General features: G+C 39.9%; 1 protein-coding gene across 1 annotated transcript in view; it reads left to right on the top strand.

Moving 5' to 3' along the window:
• The window catches only part of LOC142058398 (volume-regulated anion channel subunit LRRC8C), a 65,730-nt gene that overhangs the window by 13,055 nt on the left and 32,676 nt on the right, over positions 1-19,999 (top strand). The window contains exons 2-5 of the mRNA XM_075095519.1: positions 3,122-3,176; positions 4,529-4,628; positions 5,318-7,479; positions 8,505-8,770. Of these exons, the coding sequence (XP_074951620.1) occupies positions 5,344-7,479; positions 8,505-8,770 (2,402 nt within the window). The 5' untranslated portion in view covers positions 3,122-3,176; positions 4,529-4,628; positions 5,318-5,343. The remainder of the gene's footprint in view (positions 1-3,121; positions 3,177-4,528; positions 4,629-5,317; positions 7,480-8,504; positions 8,771-19,999) is intronic.

Raw genomic sequence — 19,999 nt, forward strand, 5'->3', positions numbered from 1 at the left:
GCATTCAGTGGAATACAGATCCAAAAATACAGTCCCTGTTGAAAAGATCCCACAACTGAATCTGCATGCGCACACAAGCGGTCAAAGTACAGATTCTGAAAGACCCTATATCAAATGTAGTGGTTGAATGGAGCAGTCTAGTACTTGTCAATAGGAGGCTTAAAGGGAGAGGCAGTCATGTGAACGCATCTGCTAAGAGTATGTATGACAGTATTGTTCTTCACAGAGTCAGACCTGCCCCAGAACTCTTGTAGTACCTGGCTTTTTGTCGTTTAGGGGACACCTGAAAAAAGAAATGGTAGCATGCCAACAGAAGGGGAAGCTTTAGCCAGGAAAGGTGTTTTGCGTGATGACTCTGTGGGGGGTGAAGTTTGTTACTTTCTTCCGCCTTTGGGAATATTCATGAGGTCTTTTTGCCAGTGGAGCTTCAGGCTGTGCATGTGAGACCATAAACAGGTACTAGGGATCCCATAGGAGAGTCTCAGAACTACCTATACCCAACCGTTGCACATTGAGCTTACTATTGAACTTAAATTTGCATCCAAAACTTTGGAAGAAAAAGTGATACACTTAAACTAGCTAGGAGCTAAGTTGGTACTGTAGTTCAGGAATCACGTTTGACAGAAAATTGATAAAACAGACACATTTACTTAGTATGTCAGCATGTCCTTATCTCAGCTGAGAAGCACACCATGCTGTTGGAATAACAGCATGAATCAAAGGAGATTGGCTGAAAACGTGATGGCTGTGTTTCTCGGGGGTGGGGTGGGTGGGGGGGAGAAGCACGGTAGAAGGGGCCACTGGAATACCTGCCCAAGGTATGCTTTAGTTGTATAAATCTGTTTTGATTAACTTAGTGTGTTGGAAACACTGGTTGAATACTTTAAACAATCAAGAAAACCAGTGTAGCCTTAAAAATAAAGCAAAGCCTCCTGTCAGGTAAGGCTTCTTGTAGCCTATTATCCTCTGGGGAGGACAAGCAGGGCACTTACTTTGCTGCAGAGCCATCCCTAACTACATGTGCCTAAAATTATGTAAGCAGTGACCAAATGACAGAGTATTGCAATGTTAAGTAACCTTTTGGCAGCAGAGGATAGCAGGGGTGGGGGGTGGTGTCTGATGCTTATAGATAATGTTTCAGAATGATAGCTTTTTATTCTGGATATGTTTCTATTGATCAGATTTATGGGTCTTGAAGTGACTAAAAATTGCCTGGATATTAGTGATCTTTATTACTTTATTTTTCTCTCCTATATCCCAGTACTGGTCTGGGGTAACTCTCCTGAAGTCATCACTTAGCCTGGGGCTAAACTTCTGTCTCTCATCTTCTCAGAAAGATTGCCAATTGAATTAGGCCGCTTTGAAAAGCTTTTATGGCTTTATGGGTTGAAAGCTGCTGGACGTGAGATTTATCAAACCCATTACAGTTCAGCATTATTCCATTTGATCAGTCACTCTTGGCATACAGATGGGATTTGAAAGCAAAATGTCTTTAGCAAAACTATAATTAATAATTCACATGTTTATATTACACTTGGATATACTGTGTGCTTCCTTGATAGGAAGCTTTATTTCATATACATAGAATTGTAATGAATACACATGCTTCATTGGAAGGTTTCAAAAAGCAGTCATTAACACAACCAGAGTTCAAGTATTTAAATACTTAATATTGTGACACTCGCTTTCTGCTAGAAACTGTTCTAAAACCGCAGCAAGAATGTAGCCTTTTTTCTGGGATATGTGATTGAAACTAACAGCTTTCCAGTTCAAGACAGGGGGTGACAAAGAAAGCATTTTATAGAAACAGACCTTACAAAATTACCTGGGTCAGTCTCGCTTTGAGTTCTCAATCTGTATGCAAACAAACTCCTTGTTTGAGCATTATGGTCTTGATTGAAGAAGGTGTATTGCGTTATGCACATTCTCAAGTATACCAACATGGTTTTAATAGAATGGGCTTAAGCTCCGTTTTCTGGTTTTTCTTTCTGTAACTTTTAGAGAAAACACTTTCAGTGTTAACTGTTTTATTGTGCTCTGAGTTCTGTCCATGTTATTCAACAAGAGCCTTGCTTATTAACCAAAATAGGTCTGTTTCCAGGAGAGGGGTGTTCTTTGTGCAAAAATGCAAAGCACGTACGTGCATTATTAAATTTGTGTTTCTTGTAACTTTCTCTAATAAGCCTTTAGTTAATAAAACGTCTTCTTAAAATGTTAGGATCTGCCCATGTCCTTGGTGAGGTTTATGCGTTTGTCAGGAAAAGAATTGTTCCCATCCTCATGCTAATTAGACCTTTCACACTATTTTAAACTCTTAGCCAATTCAGAGATCTTTTTGACTTTTCAAATGTTTTTCATTGTTAAAGGTATGCATTTTATACCTTTTGCTCGTACTTTGTTGAATCATTCAACGTGTATATCTCTAAGCGTGTTCTAAACTTCATCAGGGGTCCCAAGTCTTTCATTTCTGTAACAGAGTTCAAGTGAGAAGAATTGACTGGTTTTAATTCTAGGCTGGAAATGAAAAAAATACTTCTGAGTTTTTCTGTCTACATTCAAATCAAGCATGTTTGGCTTGAGGCGAGACATGATCCAGAGATGCTTAGCAGAATGAAAGCCTTAGTTTAGATGGGTTTAGTACCTTTTTGTGCTTTTACACCTACAAATTTATATTCAAACTGCAAAGAATTACACCAAAATAAATAATTTTAAAGGTATTTACAGATGTGGCTTTTTGCAAGTTGAGCTGGAGTGATTGAAGGAATTGCTATTTCTTAGCTATGGTTAGGACATCTCACCTACAGGACTAGCAACTTTACGTAAATGCGAAAACTGTTGAGCTGAAATGGCTTTTAGTGCTTAGAAAGGGGACAATGACAAGGGCCATTACTTTATCTCTACTTCAGGAAAAGCAACTTTCAGATGGTGACCAAGTAAATAATTTGATGGGCGTGGCATCTTAAATTATTCTAACTAGATCAAGAACTAGTTAGATCTTTTGCTCATTAAATGTTGGATCTTTAAAGCTCCTGTGGAAGGAGTAATGAGCAGCTGTTCTAATGCTCATGGTTACTGGAGTCCAAATATTTCATGATCTGATGACAACTTGTTTTCTCTCCAGGAGTGTGTTGTAACTGTCCCGTCCTTCTTCAGCTGCTTTCCCTTGAGTGGGCCTGGTAAGTTTCTCCATTCCATTCAGAGTAGCCTTGTCAGTGCAAGAAGGGTTAACTTATTTTTGCCTATTCTCCCTTCAAATGTGAATGTGGAGTAAGAATAAGGTTCTGCCTTAGTTCATCTGTTGTTTCTTTCTATAACAGCTTGTCAGCTCTGTTTGGAATTGAAATGTCCAGCACCAGTATATTATGAACATGAGCCAGCAGTGTGCCCAGGTGGCCAAGAAGGCCAATAGCACTGGGCTTGTATCAGCAATAGTGTGGCCAGCAGGGCAGGGATGGTGCCCCTGTACTCGGCACTGGTGAGGCCGCACCTCAAATCCTGGGTTCAGTTTTGGGCCCCTCAGGACAAGAAGGACATTGAGGTGCTGGAGCGTGTCCAGAGAAGGGCAATGGAGCTGGGGAAGGGTCTGGAGCCATGACTCTTATGAGGAGTGGCTGAGGGAGCTGGAGGTGTTTAGCCTGGAGAAGAGGAGGCTGAGGGGAGACCTTCTCGCTCTGCAACTGCCTGAAAGGAGGTTGTAGTGAGGTGGGTGTTGGTCTCTTCTCCCAAGTCACTAGTGATAGGATGAGAGCAAATGGCCTCCAGTTGCTCCAGGGGAGGTTTAGATTAGCTATTAGGAGAAACTTCTTTACTGCAAGAGTGGTCAGGCATTGGAACAGGCTGCCCAGAGAGGTGGTGGAGTCACCATCCCTGGAGGTATTTAAAAGATGTGTAGCTGTGGTGCTCAGGGACATGGTGTAGGGGTGGGCTTGGCAGTGCTGGGTTAATGGTTGGTCTTTGATGATCTTAAAGGTCTTTTCTAACCTAAATGATTCTGTGATTAATAAAAATACAGAACATCCCCATTGCTTTGTATCTGTACTGCTTAACAAACATTATAGCAAGTTTTCTCCAAAGCTAGTAGTGTCTGTAGTATTGCCATTGCTGTTGGATGCTTTATTAATTTGTAAAATTAAAATATGGGCCACTGCCTGAGAAACTTGCCTTTCTGCCAAACCCTGGTATATCAAAATTATGACTGAATTCTACTTCATGGAGTCTTGAGTGTTGCGTATCTTATTTTCACAAAGTTATTTGGCAAAAAAAAAATTACTTCCCAGTTTAAATGGGTCTAGCTGTAGGTGGTTTCCTGTTTTTTGTGTTGATGTGACTGTGCAAAACTTGGACTTCACATTCCACATGATCATGTCTGAGTATGTTCTGTTCCATTTCATGCAGCTGTAGCAATGCAGAGCTCAATGGAGCCTGATGTCTGCAGGAAGGCAGCAGTTCTAATGAAAGCTGACATGTTTGCCCTTTATTTAGATTAAGCCATTAAAAATAAAGTATATTTGATGTTTTCTCCACCCAGAATGAAGACAAATGTAAAGATGGCATGTCCAAGGAATTTTAAGAGATGTAGACCTCCTGACTGAGCAGTGCTGTGTATTTCATTCTCTTTATTTAGTAAAGTAAGTATGAATCAAATCTATGCTGCTGGGGGTTAAGTGTGCCATTTTTGTTGTTGTCCAATATTGTCATATATAAGTTGTGTTAGCTTCATTTTCATTCTGTTAGTATGCTTAATTCTCTTGATGGGAGAAGGTGGGGAATTATCAATAAGAATATGTAATGCAAAACTGCTCTCTTTAGAATTTTTGTGTATTCTTTATTCTTTAATTGGGTGGAATGATTTAATCTAGTAGAAAATTCTAAATTACAAGAGCCATCATGTTAATATAGTGCTTTGATTTTGGAATTCTTCATAGCAAAAGTGATTTCTCATTTATGTAAGCTTAGAACAGTGGTGAAGGACTGCTAGTAATATACCAGACACTTTTTAGCTTATACCCAGTTGCTGTTTCTACTTGAATGGTATCTAAATGTTTGGTCAAAATATACTTTCTCCTAATCTCTGATGCTAGCTTCACTCTTTATTTAAATTTTTGCATTCCAAGTAACTTTTCTTAAAATAAATGTGATGATGGCTGGGGTTAGGTGCCAGGAGTTCTTGGATCCATTTGCTATGCTCTGAATGCTAGGCCAAAAGTTACACATACTTAAAACTGTGAAAACAGTAATAAGCTTCAAGTGTTTAATGGTGGGATAAATTGTTTTTAATGATTCTCTAAGGATGTCTTTTCTTTTTTTCTTCTACCAGCTGCTGTTCTCTCACAGGTGAAAGTCATGATCACGCTAACAGAACTCAAATACTTAGCAGATGCCCAGTCATCCTACCACATACTAAAACCATGGTGGGATGTCTTCTGGTATTACCTCACCATGATAATGCTGCTAGTTGCTGTGCTCGCTGGGGCTCTCCAGCTTACTCAAACCAGAGTATTGTGTTGTCTTCCTTGCAAGCTAGAATTTGACAATCATTGTGCTGTGCCTTGGGATTTAGTTAAAGCCAACCTTAACATGTCGGCTAGCTCTACACCACAGATAATCATCCCGCTTAAAATCCAGAATGATCTTCATCGGCAGCAGTATTCCTATATTGATGCTGTGTGTTACGAGAGACAGCTTCACTGGTTTGCCAAATTTTTTCCATACCTAGTGCTTCTGCATACCTTTATTTTTGCAGCTTGCAGTAATTTCTGGCTGTACTATCCTAGTACAAGTTCCAGGCTTGAGCACTTCGTAGCCATTCTTCAGAAGTGTTTTGATTCTCCATGGACAACGCGTGCCCTCTCAGAAACAGTTGCCGAGCAGTCTGTGAGGAAGTTGCCAATAGCCAAATCAAAAGCAGTGATTTCATCACCTGGGAGTTCAGTAGACATACGGGCCAGCAGACAGTCCCTGCCGTATTCGCAGCCTGGCTTGGAAACAACTGGAAGAGAAAATTCCTCAAGTGTTCTTGACAAAAAAGAAGGGGAACAAGCTAAAGCTATATTTGAAAAAGTGAAGAAATTCAGAGTGCACGTTGAAGAGAAGGATGTCATATATACAGTGTATATGAAGCAGATTATAGTGAAAGTCATTGTATTTGTGATAATAATAATTTATGTCCCCTACTATTTATCATTTATTACACTTGAAATCGACTGTGTGGTTAATGTTCAAGCCTTTACAGGCTACAAAAGGTACCAGTGTGTTTATTCGCTCGCAGAAATTTTTAAAGTTTTGGCTTCATTTTATGTGGTTTTAGTGATCTTCTATGGCTTAACTTGTACTTACAGTTTGTGGTGGATGTTAAGAAGTTCACTTAAGCAATATTCTTTCGAGAAATTGAGAGAGAAAAGTAATTACAGTGATATACCTGATGTAAAGAATGACTTTGCATTTATTCTCCACTTGGCAGATCAGTATGATCCTCTCTATTCCCAGCGATTCTCAATATTCCTGTCTGATCTGAGTGAAAACAAACTGAAACAGATAAACCTTAACAATGAATGGTCAGTGGAAAAACTGAAAAATAAACTAGTAAGAAATTCCCAAGACAAGATTGAACTTCACCTTTTCATGTTAAATGGTCTTCCAGACAGTGTCTTTGAACTGACGGAAATAGAAGTCCTAAGCCTGGAACTTATTCCTGAAGCCAAACTTCCTTCAGCTGTGACCCAGCTAGTCAATCTCAAAGAACTGAATGTTTATCATTCGTCACTAACTATGGATTATCCTGCAGTTAGTTTTTTAGAAGAAAATCTGAAAACATTGCGCCTGAAATCTAGTGAGATGGGAAGAATTCCGTTTTGGGTCTTTCATCTACAAAACCTACAAGAATTGTGCTTAACAGGATATTTCATGCTAGATCATCACAACTCCATATACAACGAAAGCTTTCAGGGGCTAAAAAACCTGAGATCAATTCACTTGAAAAACAACCTTTCCCGTATACCTCAAGTGGTTACAGATCTTCTGCCTTCTTTACAACACTTGTCTATCAACAATGAGGGAAACAAACTGATAGTGCTGAACAATCTGAAGAAGTTGGTAAACCTGAGAACCTTGGAATTAATCTGCTGTGATCTCGAGCGCATTCCCCATTCCATTTTCACCCTAAACAATTTGCATGAAATTGACTTAAAAGAAAATAATCTCAGAACAGTGGAAGAAATAATTAGTTTTCAACATCTTAAGAACCTTTCTTGCTTAAAATTGTGGCACAACAGTATTTCATATATCCCAGTGCAGATTGGTGCATTATTAAACCTGGAACAATTGTATCTAAATTATAACAATATTAAAAATGTTCCATTGCAGCTATTTCTTTGTAAAAAATTACACTATTTGGATCTTAGCTATAACAAGCTAACCTCCATCCCTGAAGAAATCTGTTTTCTGACCAACCTGCAGTACTTGGCTTTGACAAAAAACCATGTAAGTAGAACCTTGAATTACTACTTAAAAAAAAAAAAGAAAATCCATTATTGACTTAACCTACTGTTTCTTCTGGAACAGCCGCTGGTTCAAAATGCTTTTGTGGTGTTCATGATTAAAGTAAACCCAGTAAAGCTGAAAAAAGGGGTGATGCTTGTTTAATTACTAAAACTTCGGTGTCATCAAAGCTTGCATAATACTGACTATTACTCTGGTCCATAGCAGTTTAAGGGCTCTGATCCAGAGATAATATAGGTTAGGACGGTGGCAAAATGTATCTTCCCTTTCCCTGCAGCTGTCTGTCCTATGTAGTATTTCGATGGATGTGAACAGTGTTAAATTTTTACCTTAAAATATCAAACTGAAAGCTGTAGTGAATCAACGACTAGTTGATGAGCAGCTCAGCGGTCTGGGAAGAGGGAAATAATTATAGCTGGTAACCTCATCAGCAGGGCTAACCTGTCTGGCTCGTTAATGTGGGGTCCAGGCTTGTGACTTAAGACTTCTTTTGAGGTTTGTAATTGTTCTTACTGATGAGGTTGGTTTTGGATGTTATATGTCAGTAGTATGGACCAGGACTAAATTACTACTGTACCGCACAGATAATTGCTTGTACGGGCTTTACAACACAGGACCTGCTTGTGTCTCTCCACAATCTGTTTGTTCTTCGTTAAGTGATTCTTAGGAGATAGTAGCCTATTTATCTCCCCTGCCACCCGCACGTGCGCACATTTGTATGCCCTTCTGCACACGTGCGCATGTGTGTGCTCCTCTGCCACACTTATCTTGACTTCTGCCAGTAGCTAAGCATCTTCGTAACAAAACAGGCATATAAAACCATTGTAGCGCTCTCAAGTGCTTTATTGCAAAATGATAGAAGCATTACAATCTTCCCTTTCCTTATCCTTCCATAAACTAAGAGGGTTTTTCTACCCTAAAATAAAACTGGGAAATGTCAAAACACGCAGCTGCATGTAGGCTAACAACTTCTAATGTAAATTATTTTTGTTCTTTCCTTTTTCTAGATTGAAATGCTGCCCGATGGATTATTTCAGTGCAAAAAGCTGCAATTTCTTCTTCTGGGAAATAACAGTCTGATGAATTTGTCCCCTTGTGTGGGTCAGCTGCTGAATCTTGTTCAATTAGAGCTCATTGGAAACTATCTTGAATCACTTCCTGCTGAACTGGAAGAATGTCAGTTCTTAAAGCGGAATAGTCTAATTGTAGAAGAAAGGTTGTTAAAAACGCTTCCACCTCGTGTAAGAGAGCGTTTGCAGACATGCTCAGATAAGTGCTAAGTTTAAAATAAAACTGCATCACTGCACTCTATAAGCCTTTTGCTTAGTATCTCTCTAAAGATCTGTATAGTTGGAGAGAAGTGGAGGAGTGATAACAGTTTACAAATCAGTCTTAAATTAAATGCTTTGAACTGAGTTGATTGCATTGGAAAGGAGAAATTAATTTAAATTCAAACAAAAAATGCAGCCTTTAACAGGTAATCATATGTTTGAAAAATCTGAAATACGAATTGTTGGTTGGGTTCTACTGGTTGAAATAATTCAATTAAATGTTTATGATAGTATTGAAATGGAAGAGTTGATTGCCTGGCTATAGTGAGAGTGTATATACTTTTTTTCTTAGGGCTATTTTTTCTGTTGATAGCGATAATCTTAAACAGTTTCATCTCCTGCCATATGAGGTCTAAGAACTGTCTGGAATTAGTTTCTAAATATGAATTCTTCACTAACTTAGAATACGTTAAATTAAGAGTTTAAAGTTTTAAACTACTTGAGCAGTTCAATTGCATGGGATATACTGAAAGTCATTTTTCAACATACCTTAATTTAAAGCTTTTGACAAGTACTGAGCATTAATTCTATAATTGTGGAAGATGCCGTTTGAATCTTGATGTTAAAACCAGTTGGACAACAATAGCTGAAAGCATTTTCAGTGTTTTGTCTTAAAAACAGTAAATACAAAATGAACTGTTGCCTAGAATTGGGAAGTGGAAGAATCTGGAGTAATTGTCATGTGCATGTACTAGACAACAAATCTTACAGTACTGGCCTTCACAGATAATGATGGCAAACAGAACACGATAGAGTTGCAAAGTTGTCTTCTGTACGTTGTGAGCATCCCAGGTGTTAGTGTGGCATATGTTGCTGTTAAAAATATTAAACTTCCCATTACTGACTGCCTCAGTGCTTCTTCTCCACACCTAATTACAGTATTTTGGTGGCTGGGGAAAGGATGAGGGAGGTTGTGTTAGGGACAGAAAGACACAGTTAAAACAAACCAAATAATCACATATCTTATATGCACTTGGGAGGGAAAAACAGGAAGCATTATAAGCTTTGCCTCTTCTAGGGATGTAATAATTTCATAAATTATAGTGGTGGGATGAGCTCTTATGCCATCCTTAATACTTGCAGAACTGGATGGAAATAAAATGGCTCCTGACTTCATTCTTCTGCTGTGCGCTGTTTTATTGTATTTGAAGTCTCAACTCTCACGATGTTTATGATGTACACCAAAATGTAAGTTATGCCCCTGGGGAAAAAAAAGAGCATGCTCTCCAAAAACATACTTGAAAACTTTGGTTTTTTGAAAGCTTCAATATGATACAATCTCAGCCATGGGTTAAACAGATGAGGTAAACTGTGCTTTTAATGACTTCGTGTTCATCAGGTGTGCTAACTATGCATTCCAGTTCGTAATAACAAGTCATCACAGATAGACCAGTTTTAGTACTAGACTACTTTTAGTCATCTCTTGCTCCCATTCCAGTGCCACTTTTGTGGAGCGTAAGGTTTATTTTGAATGAAAATGCCCAAACCAAGTCTGATCAACATGGAAGTAGGAGATGCGCTGCAGTAGCAGTGCAAGAGGTGCATGTTTATTCACTGTACTGATGGCATTCCAAAGACCTTTGTAGTTAGACCACTTTTCTCAGGGAACCAAAATGTGGTAAGACTATTATTACTTTTTATGTAATTCTAGAAATGTTTAGTGTAAACTGATTAGTTGTGTTTATGTGCAGACCAGTGCTGCTGGAACGGTCTTTCATAGTGTCCATATATAGCTCTTCCAAACTCTAATTTTCAGTTGTGTAATAGTTCCATAGGCGTTGACATGGTTCACAAACAGAGCTAGCTGTGGTAGGTGTGATTAAACCAGAGTGCATTGATTTGCACCCCTGTGGCAAGAGTTTTGTTAATAATTGCAATAGGTCAGGACTTTAGAACTTAACATTGAAGAACACTTCATGCCACAAATTGACACACAAGACTTGCAGTCTAGTAATTTTTAAAAGATTAAGCAAGCATTTTTAAAGCTTTTTTTCAATATTGTAAAGCTGTGCTGAAAAAGTTAAATAAGCAAGTATCTAGCTTCACCTTTTTAGCAGTGCATCTGCCCTTTTCCATAACCAACAAAACTGATGGAGGCAAACAATGATCTCATATGTGCGTGTTATCCTAGTTCTGTCAGAGTGAAATAACAGAAATAACTTGGAGAAAGGTACTTTTTCTAAAATGTGTAACCTCAGAGGACTTGAGGAAACACGAAGAAATGCGTAAGAATATAAATACTCTTTTATAGGTTAAATGGGTTACATTTTTTTGCAAACTTTATTTTTTCACTCTGCACTGCCTCAAGAGGGTTGGATTTTTTCACTGCAAGTTTGAGTGTTTATAAGACACCCAGACAAAAGTCAGAAAGCTTAAAGGCTAGAATCTCTAGCCTTGCTTTCAAACCACAGTGTGCCTTTGTTATCCATTTTGTACCATGAAACCCAATTCCTAGTGCTTAGAATTAAGGGTGGAGACAAATATAACTCTGAATTTCTTGAATTCACTTCAGCCATGACCTTAATATTTCATATTTCTTCAAAATGAGGGGATTTTTCAGGGAACCAATGCATGAATCCACTGTCAAACTTTGTACAAGAAGTATTGTTGGCATCTAGTCTTTGTATTAAACAACACTTCCAATCAAAAAAGGCTTTTCAACTTGTTTCAGTGTTGTACTGTGTTTAAGAACTTTGTATTGTGACCTTCCGTATCGTGAACATTTTCTGAAAAATTAAATTTTTTTGCATTACAATTCTATGAACTGTTCTTTATTTCCCATATGAGATGTTGCAATTAATGCGTAGCTCAGAAGTCTGCTTCCAGCTCTGTGTACCCATGTGCTAGCAGGTATATCTTCCCCTGCAAAATGTGAAGGTAATGAAAAGTGGGAAATGAACACGATGCTCCATATCAAAGCAGTTCTCATGTTCTGGGCTAGGAGAGAAGCTCCTGTGTTGATTAGAACTAAGCTTCTGTCTTAATTGTTGTTACAGAACCTTTTCCAGCTCTCCCACTTTCATTTTTGTGAGCGGGGTAAATATCGACTGCAGCCTGGAATTGCACTGGGAGAAGTGAGAAGGCGATGATTCCCTTCCCAGCTTGGCACGTACAGCTGTCATGCAGCTAAACTGCCAAAAATAATGCTGCTTGTAGTAAATCATGAATGTTTCCAGTATTGCCCATTGTGTTAGCTCAAAGATCTCATTTCTCTGAAATGCAAGATGATAGCTGCTGGCTTTCTGTGGGAACCATGTTTCGAAGATAAGCTAAAAAACCCAAGCATGCAAATGTTGTGTTCAAGTGCTAGCTTATTATCTTTCAAAATAAGAACCTTCCTAGCAGCTTGTACAGAACAGCGGCCACTTCTTGGAGATGAAATAACTAATAAAAAAATGTCGTTTCCTTGTTCGAAGTGGTAGCGTTAGTAAAATAAGGCAGATGATTCTTCTTAAAGCTGTCGTTTCGTGCTCCTATAGATCAATGTATTTTGTTTCCGTGGCAACTTACTGCAGTTCTGATGACTTATATTTGTTAACCAGTAGATTTACATCATGCTAACAAACTTCCTGGGCATGCAGACTTTCCATCTTCAAGAATGTGACCTGAAGTTCATTCTGTAATCATTCCCAATAAGTGATTCTTTCCCTCTTCCCTTTCCACCCCAATAAATGCTGGCGTTAGAGAACAATATAGGAGCAACCGAAGAATGCTACTAGCAAATACACGGCTGCAAATCCTGAAAGCAGGAGGCAGTGCATATCATCCTATGGACTGTTTAGATCAAGGATTTTACAGAAGTTTGGGTATTTCTGGAGATCAGGAATCAATGAAGCTCTCACGCTTTACTTGGCCTTGTTGGGTGGGTGAGTCCCTCAAATGTGCAGGCACGGTAACGTGTTTTCCAGAGAGGATGCAGAGACTGCGGTTTACTTGCTGTCATGATGGAGTTGACAGCTAATGTAGCCTGGGGCAACAGAGGAGGAATTGTAGTTAATTGGTAGGAAGAAGCAACCAGTGATACTACAGTCCTAGATGCTTGTAGGATATGCGATGTCTCGGGAATTCCTGCATCTGGAGAAGTCGTCATCCTGGCATTGCACGAAGAGCTTTTATCCCAGTCCTCCATTGCCAGGGCACGGTGATGGAGGGGGCAGTAGCAACCCACCCTGGGGCTGGACTGGCATCTGAAAAGGTTTAGGCATTAACTCAGTCTAGTGTGTTTAGTAAATGAACCGTTACATCTTTGTCTTGTTGCCTCCTTATGTTTGTTCGTTTTTGTGAAGATCTGTTCTCTCTTTGTCCAACCTCTAATAACTCATAATCCATTTTTATTACTTTGTGCAAGTGTTCTCTCTGGTTGGCAGGGGCTGAATAAAAGGCTTTCAGGTTGTATGGCTATGCGAGCCATATGCATTTAACACTTGGAGAGGTGGAGAAAGGAGGATGAAAATTGGTCTACCTGCCGAGAGAGGGGAAAGGAATAATTGCTCAAAGTAACAGGGGAGATGTCTGAGAGATCATTATTACTACTAAGCGCAGCCAGGTTATTGGGAAGTGTTGCTCACTAGTTACGGCAGTATGGTGCTTAACACAGTGAGGTACGAGTCTGTAGTGCTTGTGGGCTTGCTGTTAAACAGGTGAATTTATCACTTGTTATTGCTTTTTTTCCCTCTTGTAAAAATACTACTTATAAATCTACTGCTACTATTTATAAAACTTATAAAAATCTGAATAAAACTTTCTTTGCCCTCCCTCATCCTTGCATATCTATGTATTGCAGAACCAATACTCTTGTCAAAAGACATTGCAAAGCCACTAACATGATTAGTATTTGAAAAGTGTGTGAGGTTTAAAACTGTAATGGAGATATGTAGAAATGCCAGTCACTGCAACCTCCCTGGCAACGCAACTTGAAAATCTCTCAGGTTGGGATTAAGGTTTAATATATGGATGGTAAGGAGAGAAGGAGGAATTTTGCTCACTACTCTTTATTGAAAACATAGCTGACCTGCAAATAAATAGTGAATTGACTGATTATTTTAAACCCACCTTGCTCAGTAGCAAAACTGCATAAAATTGTGCATGAAAGAGTCTGGTGGGGTGGGTTTTTCTCAAGTGAAGTGGCTTGTTTTAGCTACAGGTGTTTAATCCCTCTGCATCAGCATAGGGGAGGTCCCACTCCTTTGGCCCTGCAGTCCAACTACACCATTGCTTTGGCTTTTGCTGGACCTTATGCTGAGCTGATTCGATGCAAAAGCCTGGAAAAATGCTACTTATTGTACTAGGTTTCTGCAGGTTTGGCAAGCTGAATTAGTTTGGTACAGTGTGACAAGTACCAAAGTCCATAGGAGAACGGGACAAAGATCGGTACCTTCCCTTATGATGATTGTTTAGGGTGCAAAGTCATATTCTTGGCTGCCTCTCCTTTTATTTAATAATGCATTATTACAACCAAATGGTCACAACTTCTTTACATGGGCTGTAATATATATATATATATAGCTACATATATGCACATACATAGGTATTGAATCCAGATCTGGTATTAAACAGGTCTAGGACACAATAATATACTAAATATGTGTATCTAAAGTAAGTATTAATGAAGTGGCAAGTATCAGAATAGAAAGATTAAAAAAACCTCTTTGAGAGTTCATAAACAGCATGTCTTGAACTGATCTTATTGGATAACAGATACTCTCGGTTACCTTGGCTGCAATGGTTGCCTGAAAATTTAGGAGTAGGAGAGAAGCTAATCAGACTTTCAAGACGTGTAATCCATGATAATTGGTGACTTTGCAGGCTCATTAATCCCCAATGCTGTCAGCTTTCCTCAGGTTGCCTATGTTTTACCTAGATTAGTGCTCCGATTACGGAGCAGTGATAGCGGTTTCTGTGCTCCTTTGAGAGTTTTCTGCTACTTAGGGATGATTCAGGTTCTCCAGCAGCAGCTGCTGAACTGTTGTATTTCAGTCTGAGTTATTAACGTAACCCAAAGTTGGCATCGCTTTTTGTGAGGTAGGCAAATATTAAGCTGCTATGTCAAAGCAACAGAGCCGCTCCTGTGGTGGGGATGGAAAACCAAAGAGGGGAGAGAAGCTAGGGCAGGGGCTTTGTAGAGCAAGCCCTTTTCACTCCTGGATCAGTCCCTTAATCTGGCTGATGACAGATACTGCTACTTCTTCTTCAAAGCGGTCGGTCTCATTATAGAAAACTCAAGAAGTAACTTGAGGGCTGTGCAGAGACTGATTCTGTAAGGTACTGAGTTTTTGAGTAACTGCTTAATGAATGTGCTTGACTCCCACCCAAAGGCAGTGGGAGTTCAGGGTGTTCATACCATTCCAAATAACCCTTTATTTTCTTAAAGATGTCTTGATAAAAGGAGCTTGTGCAACAATGATTTGTTTTCTTTCTGTTCTGTGGATATAAATTATAACATATGCATGAAAAGGAAATGGATAACAGTTTTCTGTTTTAAAAAAATGGCTAAAATCAAGCAACAATGTCAAAGGCAAGGACATATGAATCTTACTTGATTTAAATCTGTGTTTGTGCCAAGTGTGTGTGGTTTTGCTAGCTTGAGAAATAAATCTACTGAATGGTCTAAACTGATAACATATTCTTTCCTGCACTGGTTCAGAGAAAACTCTGATAATCTTTAGGTACAAAGTTTTAAATTTACTGAGTCTTGCTTTTAGCTATAGCTGCCTATTTTTTTCTGGATTTCATAATGCTAGCAGCTTGTAAAGAAGGATTGGTTTTCATTGCCATAGATTTACACAGATCCATCAAGAGTATAAGCAAAGCCTCATATTCTATAGCAAAGGAGTCTGAAATTCTACATGAAGTTTCTAGTTTCAGTAGGCTACAATACATAGTTACATTATTTATTATGTTAAAATGGAGGCTTTTAATAAGTTAAGCTCACAAATAAAGATTAATAGTCGATAGAGTAGTACTTCGGATACTTTGATGAAAAGCTCTGCGTGTTTTACGCTGCCCTGCACTTAGTTCTTAATATATCAAAGATGTCTGTGCTGGAAATGCGCAACTGTCAGTGAGAAGCTGAAGCAGTGGGCAGATGGGAAAGTGGAATATGCACACGAGCGGAATGTTCTTGAGTCAGCAGTGAAGTAGCAAATAGTGCATGACAAGCTGTCTTTTTAAGACTTCAGGCTTAATCAGTTCAGATCTCAGTCATTTGCTTCCCTTGGAGTATTGCTCCAGGACCTTGCAGACTCAAGAATACAGAACTAGAAAAAAGAACAAGTTTGGGGATTTTTCTTCCCTGAAAAAAGCTGCTGGGTTTTTTTTTTAAAGGACAATAACAAAGCTATGCTGCAGAAGTCCAGTATGGTTAATAAGGCTTTGAGCTCCTTCAGGTTGCAATATCCCTCTTGCATTTTTCAGAAGTTTCTCTCTTTAAGGAAGGCCAGTGTGCCACTTGATTTCAGCTCTGCCTTTTCTCATTAACGACCTACCCTTTTGTGAGTTTTAATTGTAGTAATAATTGCATAGGGCAAAGGAGTCCCCTACAGCTTCTAGATGACAGTGAAAGTTCTCTCCCTTGTGCCCAGGTAAACATTCCTTCAATTTCTGTATTGAGGGCAGGGAGACGCCACACCACTGTGGTTGCTGCCTCCCCCTTAGAGGCCAGCTGTCGATAGAATTGCAGCCTGGTATGTAGGAGAATTCATGCTTGTGCTGGCATGAGAGATCGCTGGGAGGGGCACAATGGGGCTGATTATTTTGGTGGCTGTGCCAGTTTGTGCGAGTTGTGATCCTTCGTAGATAGAAATGTGACCTAAATAGTGGCCGTATCCAAGTGTGGAACGTGCGGTAAGAAGCACATAGGCTGGGAGGCAAAGTCAGCAATTCTCTAGAGGCTGTCCTTGCTGTATGTTGAAGGAAGTGAGCTGGCCAAGAGTACTGGAAAAAGTCTTATTTGGAGGGGGAACCTTTGGTTGTAGGTCTGAGTCCCTCCCAATACCAGCATTTCTGTTTGCATCCTTAGCATTCATCTAGCTAACAGCTGTATTTTTGCCATCTTCACAGGGCTGGGCCAGTGGCTTCTTTGACAGTTACGTAAGTCCATAGGTCGGTGGAGAGGAAGCAGCATTTACCTCGATTCTTTCTCAGCCAAAGTAAAATGCTAAAAAATCAGAGAGCTCTTTTAGTGTAAGCTGTACATACTGATATCGAATCAGATTGCCAGAGAAGCATGAGAGAGGCCTCCTGCGCAGCGAGGAAGCTGACACATTTGGATATGCCAAGTAATGTCTTTGCCTTTCCCTCCCAAAATGATACATGTCCTGAGAACACCTCCAGCTGAGAGGGAGAATATATGCTGAGGAATGCTCACCAAAGGACTGCAGTCATTAATGAACAGTTACACAAATGTAGAAGGTATGTGTGTACGATTATTAAAGATTCAAAAATTAAGCTGCTAGGTAAGTGTTCAGAAATAATCAGCTATACCCAGAAAACAAAAACAAGCGTTTGTAGAGGATATTTACCCTGTGCTCTTGCTGCTTAGTATTTTCCTTTTCATTTGTTTTATTTTTTTAAATCTCCTGTTTAAATGCCAGTTTATTTCTGCTTTTAAAAGCTCCAAGCCCCCTGTGTAAAGTATTCCTACTGTAATATTTCTCTCCTACCCATGCTTTATGCAACTGTAGGCATATTTTACTCTTCATCTCCCCCTGCCGGTGCTATTGCATGTCTAAGTGGGTACCGTAACATGATTTCAGGTATGGGCAATTTCCTTGGAAAGACAGTTTAGTCACTGCTATGTGGAGCAAAGCCCTGAAAACCAGCAATGGAGCTCTTGGTGGGGGCAGCAGTACCAGTTCATCTTCACGCTGCCAGTTCGCCGCTGGGGGCAAAGCAAATGCATTACCCAAATAGCAAAAAACCTAAGTGAATTCCTTAATTGAAGTTATGGATTTCAGTGGAAAAACGGGCATTTTCCGTGTATATTTTTGCTGCCAGGGTGTCTTTACCCAGTTTGGATGCTAATCAGTCCAAGCTGAGAAGTAAGCAGTGATATTAAGATGGGTGTTAAGCTCTATTAGAAAAGTTGTATTACATGGAAGGCCTCAAAAAATGGGGAAAAGTCCTTTTCTAGTGAGAAACAGCTACCATTACTTAGCTCCGGAGGGACTAGGCGTTATGTTAATTTTCTCCCCACTTCAAAGCCGTGTTGGAATAGTTACCTGGGAGCATGCTCTGCTCACCTAATTCCCCTTTCGTTGGTATCTCTGTGTGCACGGGGCAGTATAGTCACTACATCCCTTGGGCTGCGTTGCTGCTAGTTTGGAACGACCTCTCCTTCCCAATCCTGGAGTTGTTTTTGTTCTTTAACCTTTTCCTGAATATCTGCTATTTTCCTCATGTGCCTTGAGTGGCCCTGCTGGGAAGAGTGTTTTTCTTCATTTCTTTTGAATAAGTGGGAAAATAAAATACTTGTTATTTTCAGCCTGTGGATAAGATCCGAGTAACTTCCTAAGGCATCATGTATTGTCTTCTGGTTTTATTCTATGAATGTGCAACATAACATACTCTACAGGATTTTCAAACATAACTGAATAAATAGTTTCATTATGTAAAATGGATGACATTTAAAAATCAAATTTATAACTTGCTGATGGCCAGCATTTAAATGTCTAATAATTTTTTCCATTACTAATAATCTGGCAAAATGATGTGCCTAATGAGTTATTGGGCTGTACCTCTGCCGTTTTGCTTATTTACAATGAATCACAATTGTCTCCTCTTGCTTTGTTTCTGTGGGTTTTTTTGGAAATCGATTTAATTCATTGCTTCCAGCTCAGGTCCTTTCTCACCTGACTCCTCACGCTCTAGTTTTCTCCTGGGAATATACCACAGCATCTGCCTCCATGGGCTGCTTTGTCCAGTCCTTTCAGTCTGGGTGCATTTTCTCTCTTGAGGTTGCAGCCACTGTACAGCTTAAGGCATCCATGTACGATCATCCTCTATTTAAATCTCTCTGCATGCATAATTTAGGCTGTATAGCACTGTTTCTGGGGTCTTTGTTTCAGCTGGGGGTTTCTATGATTCTATGATGTGTAATTGCTCACCTCCATGAGGAGGGTGAATGTTCTTGTGTGCCAGCTTAGGTAAAATTTTTGGCTGGCTGTTCACAGAAATGTTTCAGTGTGACTATCACTACAAGAAGGAGGTGCTGGAGCGTGTCCAGGGAAGGGCAGCGGGGCTGGGGAAGGGTCTGGAGCACAAGTGTGCTGGGGGGCGGCTGAGGGGGCTGGGGGGGTTTAACCTGGAGAAGAGGAGGCTGAGGGGAGACCTCCTCGCTCTCTGCAACTACCTGAAAGGAGGTTGTAGTGAGGTGGGGGTCGGTCTCTTCTCCCAAGTCACTAGTGATAGGATGAGAGCAGATGGCCTCCAGTTGCTCCAGGGGAGGTTTAGATTGGCTGTTAGGAGAAATGTCTTTACTGCAAGAGTGGTCGGGCATTGGAACAGGCTGCCCAGAGAGGTGGTGGAGTCACCATCCCTGGGGGTGTTTAAAAGACGTGTAGCTGTGGTGCTCAGGGACATGATTTAGTGGTGGGCTTGGCAGTGCTGGGTTAATGGTTGGTCTTTGATGATCTTAAAGGTCTTTTCTAACCTAAATGATTCTATGATCCTGCCACCAGGTATCCCCAGACTAGTCACTAGAGGTCAACATCATCATCTTCTAATAGAGCACTAACTACCACATAATTAAAGGACAGTCTCCTGCTTGTAGCAGTTCATTTCTCTAAATGCTTTAAATGTTCTTGATGGGATGTTACTGATCCTGTCACTTTCCAGGTTTAGGAGGGCAGAACATGTATAACAGGAGTTAGTAGTTTCTCAAAGTGTGGGCATTTTAAAGGTACCAGGAGCAAGGAAAGAAAAAAAAAACAAAACACAAAAACAAAACAATCTGAAGGCCTTTGCCTTTCTGTGCCTGAGGTTGCTTCGGTGAGTGCGTTGGGGAACAGTGGCAAAGCCAACAAGGCAGAGCAATAAAAAAAACTTTTCTGGAGCCATTGCTGTGTGTCAGAGTTGTAGGTCTTCCAGCTAATGTGCGTGTAGCCAGGGACTCCTGTCAGTACAGCGTGCACTTCATCAGCACCATAAGCAGTCTTGGGGATCCCTAGGATTTT

The sequence above is a fragment of the Phalacrocorax aristotelis genome, chromosome 6 (genome assembly GCF_949628215.1).
Source record: "Phalacrocorax aristotelis chromosome 6, bGulAri2.1, whole genome shotgun sequence".
Taxonomy (NCBI): domain Eukaryota; kingdom Metazoa; phylum Chordata; class Aves; order Suliformes; family Phalacrocoracidae; genus Phalacrocorax; species Phalacrocorax aristotelis.